General features: G+C 39.2%; 1 protein-coding gene across 1 annotated transcript in view; it reads right to left on the bottom strand.

Moving 5' to 3' along the window:
• The window catches only part of GATB (glutamyl-tRNA amidotransferase subunit B), a 93,253-nt gene extending 74,545 nt beyond the window's left edge, over positions 1 to 18,708 (bottom strand). The window contains exons 1-2 of the mRNA XM_044224872.1: positions 18,509 to 18,708; positions 16,047 to 16,197 (exon numbers count right to left, since the gene is read on the bottom strand). Of these exons, the coding sequence (XP_044080807.1) occupies positions 16,047 to 16,197; positions 18,509 to 18,684 (327 nt within the window). The 5' untranslated portion in view covers positions 18,685 to 18,708. The remainder of the gene's footprint in view (positions 1 to 16,046; positions 16,198 to 18,508) is intronic.
• Between the last annotated feature and the right edge of the window lie 207 nt (positions 18,709 to 18,915).

Genomic DNA, 18,915 nt, shown 5'->3' with positions numbered 1-18,915 from the left:
AGAAAAAGAAAATCTATAAAAGAACCAATCAGAGCTGAAGAATACAATAATTGAAATGAAAAATACATGAGAGAGAACCAACAGCAGATTAGAGAATGCAATAGAACAAATCAGCGATCTGGAGACAGGATAGGAGAAATCACCCATGCTGAACAGTAAAAAGGAAAAAAAGGATTTAAAAAAATGAGAATTGTTTAAGGGACCTACAGGAGAACACCAGCTGGATTAATACCTGCAATATAGAGGTCCCAGAAGGACACAGAGAAAGGGGCAGAAATCTTAATAGCTGAAAACTTCCCTCACTTGGGGAAGGAAGAGATATCCAGGTCTGGGAGGCACAGAGGAGGCCAAACAAGATGACATCAAAAAGGTCCTCATAATTAAAAGACACATAATAATTAAAATGTAAGAAATTAAAAATAAGGAGAGAATCTTACAAGCAGTAAAAGAAAAGCAACTAATTATGTACAAGGGAGCCCCCATAAAACTATCAGTTAACTTTTCCACAGAAACTTTGCAGGTCATAAGAGAAGGGCAGGATATTTTGGAAGTGATAAAAAAAAATACCCTACAATCTGAAACATTCTACCTGGCAAGGTTTTCATTCACAATTGAAGGAGATGAAAGAGTTTACCAGACAAACAAAAAGTTAAGGAGTTCAGGACCACTAAGCTAGCCTTACAAGAAATTTTACAGGCAATTCTTTAAATCAAAAAGAAAAGGAAGTAAAAAAAAACTATGAAAGCAAAATATGTCGTAAAAGCAAACATACAGTAAAGGTGGTGGATCAATCTCTTATAAAAAGCTGGCATGAAGGTGAAAAGATAAAAGTAGTAAAATCAACTATATCTACAATAATTACTTAAGGGATATACAAAAAAAAAACAAAAAGATGTAAAGTACAAAGACAAATGCACAAGCCATGGCAGAGAGAGAGTAGTGTTTTCAGCATGTGTTTGAATTAAGTGACCATCAACTAAAAATAGACTGCTAATACATATATTGTTATATATGAACCTCATAATAGCCACAAATCAAAAACCTATTACAGATACAAAAAAATGTAGTGTTTGAATTAAGTGACCATCAACTAAAAACAGACTGTTAATACAGAGATTGTTATATATGAACCTCATAATAGCCACAAATCAAAATCTATAATAGATACACACAAAAAAAGAGGAAGAAACCCAAACATAACACTAAAGTCATTACAAAGGAAGCGAGCATAAGAAGAAAGCAACAAAGAGAACCACAAAAACAAAAAGAAAACAATTAACATAATGGCAATAAGTACATACCTATCCATAATCACTTTAAATGTAAATGGACTAAATGCTCCAACCAAAAGACAAAGTATAACTGAATGAATTAAAAAAAAAAAAAGACTCATTTATATGTTGCCTGCAGGAGACTCACTTCCGACTGAAGAAACATACAGACTGAAAATGAAGGGATAGAAAAAGACAGTCCATACAAATGAAAACAAAAAAAAAAGTCGGGAAGGTAATACTTATACCAGACAAAACAGACTTGAAAACAAAAGACTGTAAGACAAAGAGGAGCATTACATAAGTGGTTCAATCCAACAAGAGAATGTAGCAATTGTAAATATATATACACCCAACGTAGAAGTGCCATATAAAGGGAACAATTGACAGTAATACAGTAATAGTAGGGAACTTTAATAACCCACTTATGTCAATGGATGGATCATCCAGGCAGAAAATCCATGAAGAAACAGTGGCCTTAAACAATACAATAGGTCAGATGGACTTACCTGATATACATGGCAAATTGCATCCACAAACAGGGCATGTGGAACATTCTCCAGCATAGATCACATTAAGCCACAAAATAAATCTCAATAAATTTAAGAAGACTGAAATTATATCAACCATCTTTTTCAACAGTAACAGTATGAAACTAGATATCAGTTTCAAGGAAAAAAAAAAACCTGAAAAAAATGCAAACATGTGAAGGCTAAACAACATGCTATTAAAGAACCCATGGGTCAATGAAGAAATTAAAGAGGAAAACAAACAAAAATCTTCAGACCAAAACCCCGCCCCCCAAAAAAACATAAAAGAGAAAAGAAAAAAGAACAAAAGAAAATTAAGACAATATCCTTCATGAACATGGATTCAAAAATTATCAAAAAAATCTTAGAAAACCAAATTCAATGATATGTTTAATGGTCATACAACACAATGAAATGGGATTTATTCCAAGGATATGAAGATGGCAACAATCAACGTGATAGACCACATTAACAAAATGAAGGACAAAAATCATATGATCATTTCAACAAAAGCAGAGGAAGTATTTGACAAAATTCAACATCCATTTATGATAAAAACTCACAATGAATGGGTATAGAGGGAACGTACTTCAACATAATATAGGACAAACCCACCGCTAACATCAAAAGCTAAAATCTTTTCCTCTAAGATGAGGAACAAAAAAGAATGCCCACTCTTGCCCCCTTTTATTCAACACAGTACTGGAAGTCCTCATCATAGCAACTGGACAAGAAAAGAAATAAAAGGCATCCAATCAGTAGGGAAGAAGTAAAACTGTCACTATTTGTAGATCACAGGATACTATATAGAGAAGACCCTAATGACTCCACCAAAATACTATTAGAAAACAAATTCAGCTGCAGGATACAAAATTAATATAAGAGAAATTGGTTGTGTTTTTATAATACTGAAATACCAGAAAAAGAATATAAGAAAACTAATCCATTTACAATTGTATAAAAAAAAACCCTAAAAAAAAAAAACCACCCAAAAAACAACCCTAAGAATAAAGGATGTAACCAAGGAGGTGAAAGATCTGTAAGAGACTGATGAAAGATGTTGAATATGATACAAATAAATGGAAAGATACCCCATACTCATGGACTAAAAAATAATATTGTTAAAATGTCCATATTACCCAGGTAAAGCAATCTACAGATTCAATGTAATCCCTATCAAAGTATCAATAGCATTTTTCAAACAACTAGAACAAATAATCCTAATATTTGTATGGAACCACAAAGGACTCCAAATAGCCAAAGCAATCTTGAGAAGAATAACAAAGCTGGAGGTATCATGCTCCCAGATTTCAAACTAAACTTCAAAATTGCAGTAATCTAAACAATATAGTACTGGCATAAAAACAGATTACTGGAACAGAATAGAGAGTCCAGAAATAAACCCATGCTTATACGGTCAATTAATCCATGACAAAGGAGACAATTATATACAATGGGGGAAAAGACAATCTCTACAATAAATGGTGATAGGAAAATAGGACAACCTCATGTACCACTTGCACACTATATACAAAAAGAAACTCAAGTGGATTAAAAGACCTAGATTTAAGGCTTGAAACCACAAAAGTCTTTTTTTTAAAGATTTTATTTATTATTTATTTGACAGAGAGACAGAGAGACAGCATAAGTAGGGGAGCAGCAGCCATAGGGAGAGGGAGAAGTAGACACTCTGTTGAGCATGAGGTCAGATGGGGGGCTCGATCCCCGGACCCTGGGATTATGACCTGAGCCAAAGGCAGCTGCTCGACCAACTGAGTCACATAGGTGCCCCAGAAACCACAGAACTCTTAACCAACTGAGCCACCCAGGCATCCCCAGTGAAACCATAGAACTCTTAAAAGAAAACATAAACAGTAAATTCCTACATATTGGTCTTAGCTATACATATACATATATATATATACACACACACACACACACACATATATGTATATATAAACATATATATATATATAAACATATATATATATATATATATTTGGATCTGTCTCTTTAGGCAAGGACAATGAAAGCAAAAATAAGTGCATGAGACTATATCAAACTAAAAAGCTTTTGTGTTGTGAAGGTAATTGTCAACAAATGAAAAGGTAAGCTAATGAATGGGAGATTTCCAAATGATGTATCTGATAAAGAGTTAATATCTAAAATATGTAAAAAATTCATGCAACTCAACACCAAACCCCCACAAACAATCCAATTAAAAAATAGGAAGAGGAATAGACATTTTTCCAAAGATATACAGATGACCAACAGGCATCAGTGATGCTCCACATCACTAATCTTATGGGAAAGGTAAATCATAACCATAAGATACTACCTCACCCCTGTCAGAATGACTAATATGAAAAAAGACAAGAAATACCAAGTGTTGATGAGGATATGAAGAAGAGAGAACCCTTGTGCACTGTTGGTGGGAATATAAGATGTTGATGGGAATATAAGATAGCTGTACCATCTTATATTCCCACCAACAGTGCTATGGGAAACAGTATGGAGAGTCCTCACAAAATTAGAAATAAAACTACCATACCATCCAACAATTCCATTGCTGGGTATTTTTTTCCTTTTTTTAAGATTTTATTTACTTATTTGACACAGAGAGAGAGAGACAGTGAGAGAGGGAACACAAGCAGGGGAAGCGGGAGAGGAAGAAGCAGGCTTCCTGCTGAGCAGGGAGCCAGATGTGGAGCTCGATCACAGGACACTGGGATCATGACCTGAGCTGAAGGCAGATGCTTAATGGCTGAGCCACCAAGGTGCCCCTCCACTGCTGGGTATTTATCTGAAGAAAATGAAAATACGAATTAGAAAAGATATACACACCTCTATGTTCACCGTTAGCATTATTTACGATAGCCAAGATAGGGAAGCAATGTAAGTGTCCATCAACTGATGAATGGATAAAGAAGTGGTATATACACCCATAGAAAATTACTCAGTCATAAAAAAGAATGAAATCTTACCACTTCATGGATGGACCTAGAAGGTATTATGGTAGGTAAAGACAGAGAAAGATAAATACAGTATGATTTCACTTACATGTGAAACAAAACAAATGAATAAACAAAACAGAGGGAGTCATAGATACAGAAAGTGAACTGGTGGTTGCTGGGGGTGGGGAACAGACAAAAAGGATTAAGAGACACAAACTTTCAGCTATAAAAATGAGTAAGGCAGGAGAAGTAAAGTACAGCATAGGGTATATAGTCAATAATATTGTAATAATTTTATATGGGGACAGGTGGTAATTATACTCATTGTGGTGATCATTTTATAATGTATAGAAACATGAAGTCACTGTTGTACACCCTGAAACTAATATTGGATATCATCTCTGCTTCAATTAAAAAATAAAGGCAATGTGTAAGAATGTGCATTCGTGCACAACTAGGGGAAATTTTGAAAGAGCTCAATCTCTTGATCTGTGTGTGTGACAAAGAGATAGACAATACGAGCTTGGATGTGTACAGATCTCAGCCTTAACTGGTACAAAGAACTGCAATCAGACAGGAAACGTATCTTGTTGGCAGAAGAAAGGAAGCCCAAAAGAGGTACGAAGATGCCTTTCCTCCTCCGTTCTGCATCACTCACATTCACAGCCTTGGGTGCAGCCCTAGCTCCGCGGTTACAACCTCTATTCCCTCCTATAAGGCTTCTATTAGTAGAGTCTCAGCCCAGACTTTGGGTTAAAACAAAACACAAAAGTTTTCCCTAAGAATTAATCACAAGTCTGCTCTTAGTCAGGCTTGAGGGACAAATTTACTAAGTCTGTGCTCTAGGAGCCCCCAAGCTACGATAGAAATATGAAGAATGGCTTAGACCTGCAGCACCTGGCAAAAGCCAATGTAAAAAGCTCTTTGGAGATGCTGGCTCTCACTCCAGCCCCAAGATCCCCATTAATAAAGCCCTGTCAAACACAATTTCATAATCCAAAGTTACAAAATACACAAGACCACCTAGCCAGAATCAGGAGACACACAAAAAGCAGGATAAGACAGTCCAAGAACTTCAGGTAACAGAATTACTGAACACAGACTATAAATTAAGTAGATTTAAAATTACTAAAGAAAGAAAGACCTGAACAAACATAAAAGGGGAATAAGACATTTTTCAACAGAAGACATTTAAAAGAGAAAAACAGAATGTCTATAAAGGGAAAATACTCTCAGTGAAATAAAAAAGCTCAACGGATATGCTGAAGAACCAAGCAGATATAACAGAGAATTTGTGAACCAGAAGAGTGCAGAGAAAATTTTCCTGGATGAAACACAGAGCGAAGATCCTAAAAGAATGTTCCATTATAATCACTATTTGCATAGCAATATGTAAAGCCAAGAGCTGCCGCAATTAGGGCTGCTCTCTTAATGGTAGGTCTGGAGAGAATCAGGCTAATTAGGTTAGGTTTTCTTTATCCATTTCTTCTTCTGAATCAGCACTCTGTCCCTCTTTTCTCTCTCCCCAGATTTAGCTCTAACCTAGTGGATGTTGTAATAAACAGTACAGATAATCAGTATCAGGGCTGAACAGTCCATGCCTGTGTGTCTGTCAGCATGTGAACACATATCCGGAAACGTTACATATACATCTGTCAATGGCATTATGTTTTGAAATATACGCAGACCTGCAGAATACAGCACCTACCAGCAACCCTGGCTACGGTGCAGTACAGACCAGAAGCTAAGCAGGAGTTCTGTGACTGGGACACCGAGCAACTGCCTGACTGTGGGCAAGTCGCAACAGCAGTTCTCTTATCTATAAATTAAAAGGACTAAATTGAATAATTTTCAGGATCTCTTCCTACTCCAGCCTCATACTGTTTATAACTATTTAGCCTTTTACTGTAGGATCAGATGGTTTTAACCCACTGAGCCACCCACGCACCCCGGATCAGATGGTTTCACACACCTCAACAACCCCTGAAGGCACCACCATGTGACAGCACTGAGCAATAACTGACATTGTCAATAACCCTTGAGTAATCAAGAAAAAGTTGGCTTATATGTTCAATATACCCTATGTGAAAGTGGGAAAGTATAAAATGCATTTTAGGAAGATTCCCCTCTTGATCTCAGTGTTGTGAGTTTGAACCCCACATTGGGTGCAGAGATTACCAAAGAAATAAACTTTAAGGGGTGCCTGAGTGTTGCCATCAGTCAAGCAACCGACTCTTGGTTTCGGCTCAGGTTGTGATCTCAGAGTTGTGAGGCTGAGCCTTATGGTTCAACATGGAATCTGTTGAGGACCCTCTCCCTCTCCTTCTGCTCCTCCATCCCACATGCAGGCTCGCGCTCTCTCTCAAATAATTAAATCTTGGAAAGATTCCCATAAAGACGTTAAAAAAATATCACAAGGGTTTTAGACACCTAGAATAATCTTTCATATGGACTTCTGGTGTATGTGTGTGTAAGTGTATGTAATTATCCAGAGAAATATTTATTAAGGGTATTATATACATGTTGTTTGCAAGGTCCTGTCAAGTGGCCCAAGACATATACATGAACTACTTTTTAGAGACTTATAATCAAACACAAAACCCCTATAAATGCGGCGCCTGGGTGACTCTGTCAGTTAAGCATCTGCCTTTGGCTCAGGTCATAATCCCAGCGTCCTGGGACTGAGCCCGGAGCCGGGCTCTCTGCTCAGCCAGGAGTCTGCTTCTCCCTCTCCCTGCTCTTGTGCTCTTGCTTTCTCTCTCTTTCTGTCTTTCTCTCCCTCTCAAAAAAATAAAATCTTTAAAAAATCCTCATGAACAATATACACAAAAGGAAGGTCAATTTATGAAACAAATATATATTGATAAAAAGTAGATGTGTTAATATTAACATGGTCAGATTTCTTTGGGGAATACAGCAGGCAAGACTGCTACAGAGGTGAGGGAGGTAAAAACAATTGGAAAGAGGGAGGCTTTCGAGAATCCATGGAAAGCTGGGAAACAATCCATGATAGAGAAGGAGTCAAATGCTTCCCGTGTGAGGGGAGGGGAGGTCATGCTGCCTGCTGACATGTATGTCCCTTATCATCTTGAGTCATCTGAGTGCAAGGAGACAGCCAGTTAATGACATCAGAAGGCAAGCCTGGGCCATCAGAAGAGTTTAAGAGCTGAGAGGAAAGCTTTCCACATTTGTGTGTATGAGCTCACAGACACACCACTTCCATAGGGACAAAGGTCACAGGGAGAAACTCCTCACCTCTGGAACCCTCTACTTTACAAAGGAATGAAGGAAAACCACCAGTGACTTGGAGAATGACTGGCAAGATTAAAGTCTGAGAATACAATGTAATTATAAGTTTTACAGATTACATTAAAGCAAATCACTGAAATGGAAAAAAATTTTAATAGAAAACTGTCACATTTTGTCTTCATAGTCAAATAACTGAACATCATCTAGTGTGAATGAACAGAGAGGTAAATATAGATCTGATTATAAATGTATGCATTTAAACACTTCCCTAATGCAGTGTTCTGGAATTTCGATTTTGCTTAGACGTTTTCAGCAACAAAAAACTTTTATAATTACATTTAGAATTAAGAGGTAGGAAAGCACTTCAGCCTAATGCTCTCCAGAACTAGTCAAGTATTTCTAAATCTATTAGGGTCCTTCAAAACAAAAGTTACTAGCAGTATCTGCTATGTTCAGAGAGCTAGGTTACTGACAGCTAACTTTAAATAAATATGTCAAAAGAAATCTATAAATTAAGTTAAGCTCACATTATCATTTCTTTAAGGGGCAAGATCCCTTGCGGTACAATTTGCATACATGTTCAAATATGAATCTCTAGTAAAAAGCCTGGTCTCTCCATTGTTTGTTGGTTTCCAGCAGGCAGGCATCACATCAGATTCATTCATAGCATATTTTTCCACCTCTTCATGCCCCTTCTTCTTGCTATGAAGAGTGATACAGTTAACCCTTGAACAACATAGGTTTGTACTGTGCAGGTCCACTTTTATGCAGATTTTTCTTTTTTTTTTTGGTACAAGAAGGAGAGTATTATAAATGTATTTTGTTTTCCTTATAATTTTCTTAATGTTTTCTTTTCTATAATTTTATTATAAAAATATAGCATATAATATATATAACCTAAAAAATATGTGTTAATTGACTATTTATGTTACTAGTATGGCTTCTGGTCAACAGTGGGCTGTTAGTAGATATTTTGGGGGAGTCAAAATTATATGTGGATTTTCGACTGTGTGCCTCTAACCCCTTCATTGTTCAGGGGTCAACTGTACGTACTGTTGTGCATAAAAGAAAGTCTTGTAAAATGTGGTAAAATCAATGTTCCAGTTTTCATTCCATAGCTTCCTGAGCCAACTCCAAACATCTTTGATATTGTAAAACTTCAAATGCTTTTTTAGACAGGCCAAGCATAAGAAAAGAGGAAAATATTCTTGCATACGTGCATGGAAAAGAGCTTTAATAACCCTTTCCCCAGTTCTGGAAACAATAGACATTCATAGTGACGAGGGGGTTCTGTGTTATGGACAGATAAGAGCTTTCAAACAAGCAAAACAAGAGCGGAGTCACTACTTTCTAATTAACCTAATTGTGGTGCAGCCTGATTATCAGAAGTAGTTATCTCCCGGCCAGAGCGAGCAACCTACCAGCTGGCATCAGTAGTGGCAACGATGCCCTCCTTCCTTTCTCCTGCATAGGGACTGACACCAGGAGGGGACAAGCATTTCAAATAAAGAGAGTGAATGTGTGTGTGTGTGTGTGTGTGTGTGTGTGTCCAAGCAGGTTTGCACATGCATAAATTTCCAACAAACTTGATGAAATCTCACCATTACTAGAAACATTAGCAAATTATTAAACATGCAGATTTGTAAATTTTGACATATTGTCAAACAAATATGTTTTCTTTCCTACTTTTCTTCCCATTTTGTAACTCATGTACAAAGTACTGTAAGTAGAGAAATTAGAATGACATTGATAAATTGGAAATAAATTCTAAGCAGATAACCTAAGATTCCATCTAAATTCTATAGACATCATTTATTACAATTATTTAATTATAGTTATGTGATAAATCAAGGAAGATTCCGTGCCAGTGTAAGAGGTTTTACTAGGTCAAAGTAATGAGTGAGGCTGAATCCCTGCTAATAAAAACAAAGAATGCTATCCTTAGTTTAGCTGTAATCTTGCCTATAAGCAAGAAAATGGGCTGACTGACCTTTTCAGTCTGAAGATTTATGATGGGATTTCATATAATTCTAAAACTAAAGGTAAAATAAGAAGATAAAATGCCTGTGGTCCTAAGAAACATTCGGAAGGGTCATCAATCAGAATGCAGGTGGGGTTGTAACCACTCGTCAAAAATAGCAGCCTAAGTGATACAGAGCTGGGGATAGATACACTGGGGGTGGAAGGGAGAAAGGGGATGAGACAAGTATTCATCTATACACACAGTTATATAAACATACAAATTTATAAACACACACACACACACACACACACACACACAGCCAAACTCAAAAGCGAGAAAGAAAATCTGGGGCCTGTGGCAGTAGAGGAGCTCAAAGCCATGTATCACCCCAGGGTAACTGTAAGAGATGGGATGGCAAAGGGATTATGAGTACGAACCTGGAAGCCAGACTACTGGGTCTGTATCCAGCTCCTCCACTTAGTTTCCAACTGGGATGATGACAAGAACGTCCTGATACAGTCAACATGAGATTAAAATAAATCAACACTAGGAGCACCTGGATGGCTCAGTCAGTTAGGCGTCTGCCTTTGGCTCAGGTCATGATCCTAAGATCCTGGGATTTAGTTCCGCATCAGGCTCCCTGCTCAGTGGGCAGTTTGCTTCTCCCTCACCCTCTTTTCCCACTGGCACTTGCTTTCTCTCTCTCATGCTCAGTCTCCTTCTCTCTCTCAAATAAGTAAAGAAATAAAATATTTTAAAAATAAATAAATAAAATAAGTCAACGCATACAAAGAAAACGCCTAGAACAGTGCCTGCCACATAGCAAGCACTCAGTATATATTAGTTGATTTTACCACTATCATTATTGTTAACCAGGCTGAGAGGACACCAGACATTGGCGACTTAAGGCCCCCCAGGAACAAAAGTTGAGGCTATGAGACAACAGGGGCCGGAAGCCGGGAAGCACAAAATCCGGGTCCAGTCAAAAATTCTTCTGCCACCAACTGGAGGAGGTGAGAGGGAGGAGTATGACCCGCCTCGAGCCCAAGGTGAAAGGGGAGTCTTGAGAAATCAGAGCCCCTTGCCCTGTACCTGGCTTGGGTGTGGGGCTTGAATGTTGGCACTATCTGAGCTGAGTGAGAGTAACACAGAAATGGTTCATTTACTAAAGTCCAACAGGCCCTGGTAGAGGCTGCCATGAATTCGTCCCACACACAGACCACCACAATCCAGAATAGAGTCCTCAGCTGGAAAAATCATACTGAGTACTGAGCAGAATACATAAGAACAAATCCACACCTAGACATGCCCTGGCTAAAGCTATCAGAGAGAGAAAATCAGATTACTTACAAAGGATGCAGACTTCTCATCAGCAGTAATAGAGGCCTGAGGACAATGGAATCATGTCTTCAGGATGCTGAGGCGAAATAACTGTCAGCTTAGAATTCTGTACTATCATTCAAGAGCTAGAAACGATTGGAGGCACAGAAAAGCTAAGAGAGTGCATCACCCAGAATGAGGGATATTGACTCAGGCGAGAAAGAGCTCCAAAAAGGAGAGATGTCAGAAACAGTGTTTGCTAAGAAGGGAAAAAAACCAAAAAACCAGATGGGAGTTTCCTCAGCCTTCCACAACCCAGCCTAAAAAGATGCCTTTACCCATGGGCTGGAGGGACACATCTTCTCTGAGATTACAGAGGAAAAGCTGTCTTTCTCCCAGAGCCCTGAGGTTACCTCTTGTTTTCTCAGGAACCTGACTCTATCAATAATCTCCTCTTCTTTATGTTACTCCTTTAAGGCTAACTTTCGATTGTTTAACTTTTATTGCAGGCAGGTATTCTGAAATAATTTAAATGAAAACCAGCAGTTCCTGCCACCCTCACCTGCCAGCCCTGTTCCCTGGCAGCAACTATCTCCAGATCTTTGAGCTGTCCTGTCATATTTATCTTCCTATTTTTAAGTAATATGCAGTGCTGGGGGACCATTGGAAAATCCATCACCTGCTGGCCAAGGCTGCTGGTCATTTGCCATGTGATAATCCTTCCTTAATTGGGATGGGGGTGGGGTGGGGAGGGGAGACAGAGTTGAGAGCTGTCCCAACGACAGCATTCTTGTTTTAGAACATAGAACACCAAGACTTGGCCCAGTTCATTCCCAAGAGACAATTTAAAGAAGTCATAAGACAATATATTTTGCAAAATTTTTTCTACCTTACTCCGTCTCATAAGAATTTACCCATACTTGCTACTGTATTCTATTTCTATTCAAGAATAAAATACACCATCCTTAAGTGCAACCCCATGGTAAGGTGAATAACATTAAAGTCTACAAAGTCAACTCGTAGGTAGGTCACTTCACCCCCAGAGAAGCAGGTACTCCGACTACATGTATGAATAATCTAGAATGTGCAGGAGCGGGACGCCTGGGTGGCTCAGTTGGTTAAGCAGCTGCCTTCGGCTCAGCGTCCTGGGATCAAGTCCCACATGGGGCTCCTTGCTTGGCGGGGAGCCTGCTTCTCCCTCTGCCTCTGCCTGCCTCTCTGTCTGCCTGTGCTCGCTCTCTCTCCCTCTCTCTGACAAAAAAAAAAAAAAAAAAAAAAAAAAAAAATCTTTAGAATGTGCAGGAGCCTATTCCTCCTAAGAGCATGGTGCGGACGGGAGTTATGGAGGGGTGGTGTGGGGAGTCCTTCACTATTAGGACTTTAGGAACAAAGTCTCAGCAGAGAAGGCTGAGAAAACAGTAGAGGTAATACTTGATTACTTAATATTACCTTTATATAAGATTTTTAAAAACTTCATTGAAAACCCTTTTGACTAATAATTTGTCTCTTGAGAGTTCTAAATCTTTCACTCATTGCCTTACTTTTAAAAATTAAAACAAGGGGAGCCTGGGTGGCTCAGAGGGTTAAAGCCTCTACTTTTGGCTTGGGTCATGATCTCAGGGTCCTGGGATGGAGCCCCATGTCGGGCTCTCTGCTCAGTGGGGAGCCTGCTTCCTCCTCTCTCTCTCTCTCTGCCTGCCTCTCTGCCTACTTGTGATCTCTGTCTGTCAAATAAATAAATAAAATCTTTAAAAAAAATTAAAACAAAACAAAACAAACAAACAACTTCGGGCCTAAAAAGGAGAAGGAGGCCTCCCCCAATCTTTGGCCAAAAATGTTCATAGAGCACATTCTTCTGTTCCTAGAGCACTTTTTTCTGTCCATTATGTCAATGTAGAATATAACTTCTGATAATGGCAGATGAGAATTTATTCTTTTATTTCCCAATATCCTAGTTAAGTCAGAGTTGGTTCTTCTGCTATTATTATTAAGTAAGTTTGTTTCTCTGCTGAGCTGTTAAGTATACTCTGATTACATTTCCTTCCTCGAACATTTTGTTTTTCTGGAGTTGATGTGGCTTCATTTCATCATTTGCTTCATATTTTAATACCTATTGCTTATTATTCTCAAAGACACCAGTGTATATGTAAAATCTTGTGCCTACACAAACATTAGGTATCTGCTATTTCCACTACCCTACACTTTTTTTTCTTGAAACCGCTCTGTTTTGGAGCCATCCACCCTCTTTTCCCACCAGATTCCCTGGGCCCGTTGTAGACCTGGCAATCTGGAACCTCTCTGTCACTCCAGCAGGTTCTGATGATAGTGAAAGGCCAATTTTCTGAGAACCCGACTGTCTGAAAATAGCATTATTCTACTGTCACACTTAATTTATAGTGCTGGATACAGACTTCAAAATTAGAATCATTTTTTTTTTCCTCCTAAGATTTTTAAGGCACTCTTTTCTTCTCTTCCAGCTTTAAGTGCTGCTTTTTAAGAAGTCCAGTGACTTTCTGATTCCCAGTCCTTTGCATGTGACCTCTCTTTTCTTCTTTGTTCCAGTATCTTATCTCTATCCCTGGCATTCCTACACTTCATGATCACATGCCCGTATGGGAGACTATTTTTATTCCTTGCACTGGGTCCTTGGCAAGCCCTTCCCATTTGGAGATGCAGGTCCTTCAGTTCTGGAAAATTAATCTGTGTCGTTTGATAGCTTCCTCTCTTCTGTCTTCTGGAAGTCCCATGAATCAGATGTTGTACATCCCACACCGAGTCTCTAATTTTCTTATTTTATCTCCTACTGTCCAATTCAATGTATATGTGTTACACTTCCTGGAAGATTTTCTTGACTTTATCGTCTAACGCTCCTGGATTTTTTTTTTTTTTTGCTATCATAATTTCAATTTCTTTTTTTTTATATAATTTTAATTTCTGAGAGCCTTTTGTTCTGATTCTTTATTTTTAAAAGGTAGTATCTCAACGATGCCACTACCTTATCTTTTCTGAGAATATTTATAAAAGCTTTTATTTTTAAAGTATTCTTTTTTTTTTTTTAAAGATTTTATTTATTTATTTGACAGAGAGAGATCACAAGTAGGCAGAGAGGCAGGCAGAGAGAGGAGGAAGCAGGCTCCCTGCTGAGCAGAGAGCCCGATGCGGGACTCGATCCCAGGACCCTGAGATCATGACCTGAGCCGAAGGCAGCGGCTTAACCCACTGAGCCACCCAGGCGCCCCTACAAATAGTCTCTTGATAAAGAAGTAACATGTGGGAAAAAAATGATTTGAACTCAGAAGGAAAAAAGGAGGTGTTGTGATGAATTGCTTTCCATTTCACTTGTCTGAATAGATATTACTCCATTTCTACTCTGTCTGCATCTCTGCCCAAAAAAGAACTCATGCATTTGTAATTGAAAAACTGTCCCCAAACAAAAATGATTTCTCCACAGATAGATACTCTAAGCCGGAGGGAGGGAGGGATAGACACCCCTTTATCTGTCTTTCCCCCAGAAAGACTCACAAACAAATCAAAGGTGACCCTGGATAAGGTTTGCAGGGATGGGAGACCTCCACAACAAAAAGCACAGGTAAGAAGGAAGTTCCAAAATAGAGACACTGCTCCAATATAGCCAAAGCCCTGGGTACGGCAGACACATTGGAGGCACTGCCCATCACCTTCTACTCTGGGCGACTCTGAGAAAAATTGATCTCTGACTCTGCAAGCCTGCCGATGGCCAAATCAACCAGCTTTCACTTGTATTTAAAAGTTAGAGAGGATGGAAGTCACCCATGAAAGCTCCTCCTCCCCCTTCTGATCACCACCATCTACATACATTACCCCCAAGGATGGCAGGAAATCCCACACCCAGTCAATGTTATATGGCCTGGACAGACTATGATTTATTTATTGCCACAAATATTCACATAGTTCCTTCCATCCTTTTCTTCAAAATCCAGCCAACTATATGAAATTATATGATAGCAATTTGCTGATAAGTACACTGGACCTAGTCATTCCTTGGGTTTAAGTAAAAATGAGCAGATAAATGAGCACTTAACTCAATGCATATTGTGGCTGATTTTTTTCTCTCCATTACTGACCACTTAATTTTCAATAATCCCAATCATTTCTGATCTGACACTGTAATATCATGCATCATGTGCTATTTCCTGTGGCTAGACTCCTCCTCCTCCTTCATTTATCTGCCTAACTCCTCTCTGACTTCTCAGATAACTCAGGCACTGCCTCTTTCAATAAGTTTTCCAATCATACCCAGACCTCAATTTCTCACAAGAATCCTTCTCTTACAGACTTAGGTGTCCCTCCTTTGGATTCCAAAACCATGCCTATATAACACCTTCATGACTGTAATCACCCAGTGTTCTATTTGCTTATAAGTAGACACTTAAAATATAAGACATTTCTCCCTACCTAGTCTTTAAACCCTTCAAAGGCAAGGACTGTCACTCATCTTCATGTTCTAGTTCATGACACAGCGTCTGGTATTTTGTAGACATTTTAAAATGTGTGTGAAATGAGTGAATACATTTATGAACAAATGGATGATGTTCAGACTTAGAAACAGATTACAGAGATTGGTTTTTAGAAAACATTTAGTTCATCCTACTTCACCCCAAATCTCTCAAACAAGTACTTTCTTAAGAGTTGTGCCAAGATGTGAAAACCACGGAATCAATATCTCTGTCCAATAAAACAAACATTTTCTAACGAAAATATGACTAAATAAAAACCTTACCGGCAGAGTTCCAGGCAGAGATGCATCAAAGAAAGATACCAAAGAATTTGGAGGTGCTGCAAAGTGGACTCGAGATCCAGAGAAGAGTTTAGAGTTGGAAGAGATCTGGGCATGAATTTCCAAACCTACCACAGCTGCCCATTCATGTTCACTAAAAAGAAAGAATCATTAAGAAGTAGTCAGAGCCATCACTATGCATGAATTTCTACGACCCTAAACCACACATATTAATTTGCTATTTGTTTTTAACTTATTAAGATTTTAGGTTCTTACATTTTAAAGATTTTATTTATTTATTTGACAGAGAGAAATCACAAGTAGATGGAGAGGCAGGCAGAGAGAGAGAAGGAAGCAGGCTCCCTGCTGAGCAGAGAGCCCGATGCGGGACTCGATCCCAGGACCCTGAGATCACGACCTGAGCCGAAGGCAGCGGCTTAACCCACTGAGCCACCCAGGCGCCCCTAGGTTCTTACATTTTAAAAGGTCATATTGTATCGATGACCTAATCAAAAGCAACTCATGATGAACATCTACAAGACCAGCAAAATAAAATTCATTTACAACACGGCATAGGAAGAGTTCACTGTATAAAGAAGGTGATGAAGGAAAAATATGGCATTCTGAAACAATTTTAGAAATGGCTATCAGGTGACGTCTGCTTAGGCTGACTCCAGGGAAAAGCACCATTTTCTAAATTAACTTCCTTTATCAATTAATAACTCAGTAAATGAGAGCTTATCTTTTTTAAAAAAGATTTTAGTTATTTATTTGACAGAGAAATCACAAGTAGGCAGAGAAGCAGGCAGAGAGAGAGAAGGAAGCAGGCTCCCCGTTGAGCAGGGAGCACGATGCGGGGCTCGATCCCAGGAACCTGGGATCATGACCTGAGCTGAAGGCAGAGGCTTTAATTCACTGAGCCACCCAGGCGGCCCATGAAAGCTTCTCCTACAAACATTTTTAGAATTAACATAAACATCATGCTTCTACTACTGGAGAAATAATGGTGAATAGTTGTATACCTCACTTAGAAAGGAAGGGGTATTCTCCATCATATTTTGAACTCATTTTAAATAACAATGGCTTGCACATAAAATGATCAGAGTGACACAGATATAATAGATCGCCACTAAATCATGTCTTCCTGGAATTTGGGGTAAATGAAAACATTAAACCATTAGATGTGGCTTTTTTTTTTTTTTGGTCCCCCAAATCACTTTCAATTCCCTATAGTTTCAGTCTCCTCTGTTTATGCTTGCTATCAAATCTAAGAAGTTGTTAAATGCTATAATAACATCTCCTACTCTGTTCCGTCTGTATGAACACACAGTTTTCTCTAGGTTTGTGTAAGCGTGCTTATTCCTTCTGAAACCATGTATCCTTGACAATACCTGTTTACACACACTGCCTCTACACCTTGTTCCTATCTTGCTCTTCTCCCAATTTTCTGTATTACCTAGATTTTTGCTTACATGTGCTGGGTTTTGTTTCAATTATTTCAACACATGAAGCTCTATATCTATAGTACTGTAAGAAGATTAATTCCTTCTTTTTAAAGTTTGGAAGCGCCGCTGGCAATTGAGGGGAATTAAATGAAGAACTCATCAGAAATTCTGCATTCACTAAAACATCACTCGAAACTATTTTTGCAGTTTCGTTACATGAGAGAAAAAAATACTTTCCATTTACAGTCTGACGATCCAATTTATGAAAGGAATAGAAGCTGAATGGTTCTGGACATTTCCCCTCTGTTGCTCCAAAAGAAAAGCAAAAATAATGCCAACCTAACTATCTCAAAGGCTAAAGTGATTCCTAAACACGTGCCTTCTGTTTCTGTATTTAAAAAGACAGTATTTAAGTCTTATAAAGTATAAACAGCTGTTGAGAGACTAACAAAATAAGCAAAATTCTCTAATCAGAGGGAAGATCTCTTGTATTGACTGCATCCTCCTAGGTCTAGTACAACATGAAGCGCCGCCACAGACGTGTGGTGTTTTCTGAGTAATGACATTAAGCCACCACCACCCTGAACTTGCAGGTAAAGGCTCCCTTTCTGGTTTTAGAACACTGCTGTCCCACAGTAGCGCTAAATAAATGTCAGCTAAATAAGATCCCGCCTTCTGGTGTCACCGACCCCTCTTCTAGTGCCATTAGTATGGTTACTGAATCCACTCTTTCGCGTGTGCAGTTTTACATTCGAGAAAAGACCTGCGATTTTACACTCGAGAATTCCCCTTATATGCCTACTGTTCGAAGAGAGTTTTACGTGCAGAGGAAGGGGCTGATAGAGGGCTAGTTTTGTGCTTTCGTTTAGGTTTCAGGGCTGAAAGTTATAGCCCAACTTCCCCCCGCCCCCCGCTCATCAAAACTTCTAGACGGAAGCTGTGCTGTAGTGGCTTTCACCTCCCCAGTCCCGCAGTTCCACCTCACGCTTAAACGGGCAGTAATGGTATAAAATAATATACCCTTTCCTTGACTTCTGGGAGGTGATGAGGGGCTGCTGAGCCACGGAGGTCTGTCCCCTTTTCCTGCTGGACGTGAACCCAATCGCAGCCCCTCTTCCGTGGCGAGAACCGCCGTCAATGCAGGCTAAAACCCAACGCCTTCCAAGACACCACCAGCGCAGCATGGGCGCCGCCATTGCCCCTCCTGGCTCCTGGTCAGGTGATACAGGCTCCTTCTTTCGCAAGGCTCTCTGGGAAGCGTAGTTCTAAAAAACGAATAAAACGCCTTTGGCTCACACCGGAAGACTACTATTCCCGGTGAGCATTGCGACCCCAGGGCTGCCGGAACCCTGGCGGAGAGGGGAGGGAAGGAGAAATAGAGGAGAGAGTGGGAGGGTTTCTGGGTGGGGAGGTGTGACTCCTCCTAG

The sequence above is a fragment of the Neovison vison genome, chromosome 11 (genome assembly GCF_020171115.1).
Source record: "Neovison vison isolate M4711 chromosome 11, ASM_NN_V1, whole genome shotgun sequence".
In the NCBI taxonomy this organism is placed as follows: domain Eukaryota; kingdom Metazoa; phylum Chordata; class Mammalia; order Carnivora; family Mustelidae; genus Neogale; species Neogale vison.
This window is presented reverse-complemented; position numbering and strand designations above follow the sequence as displayed.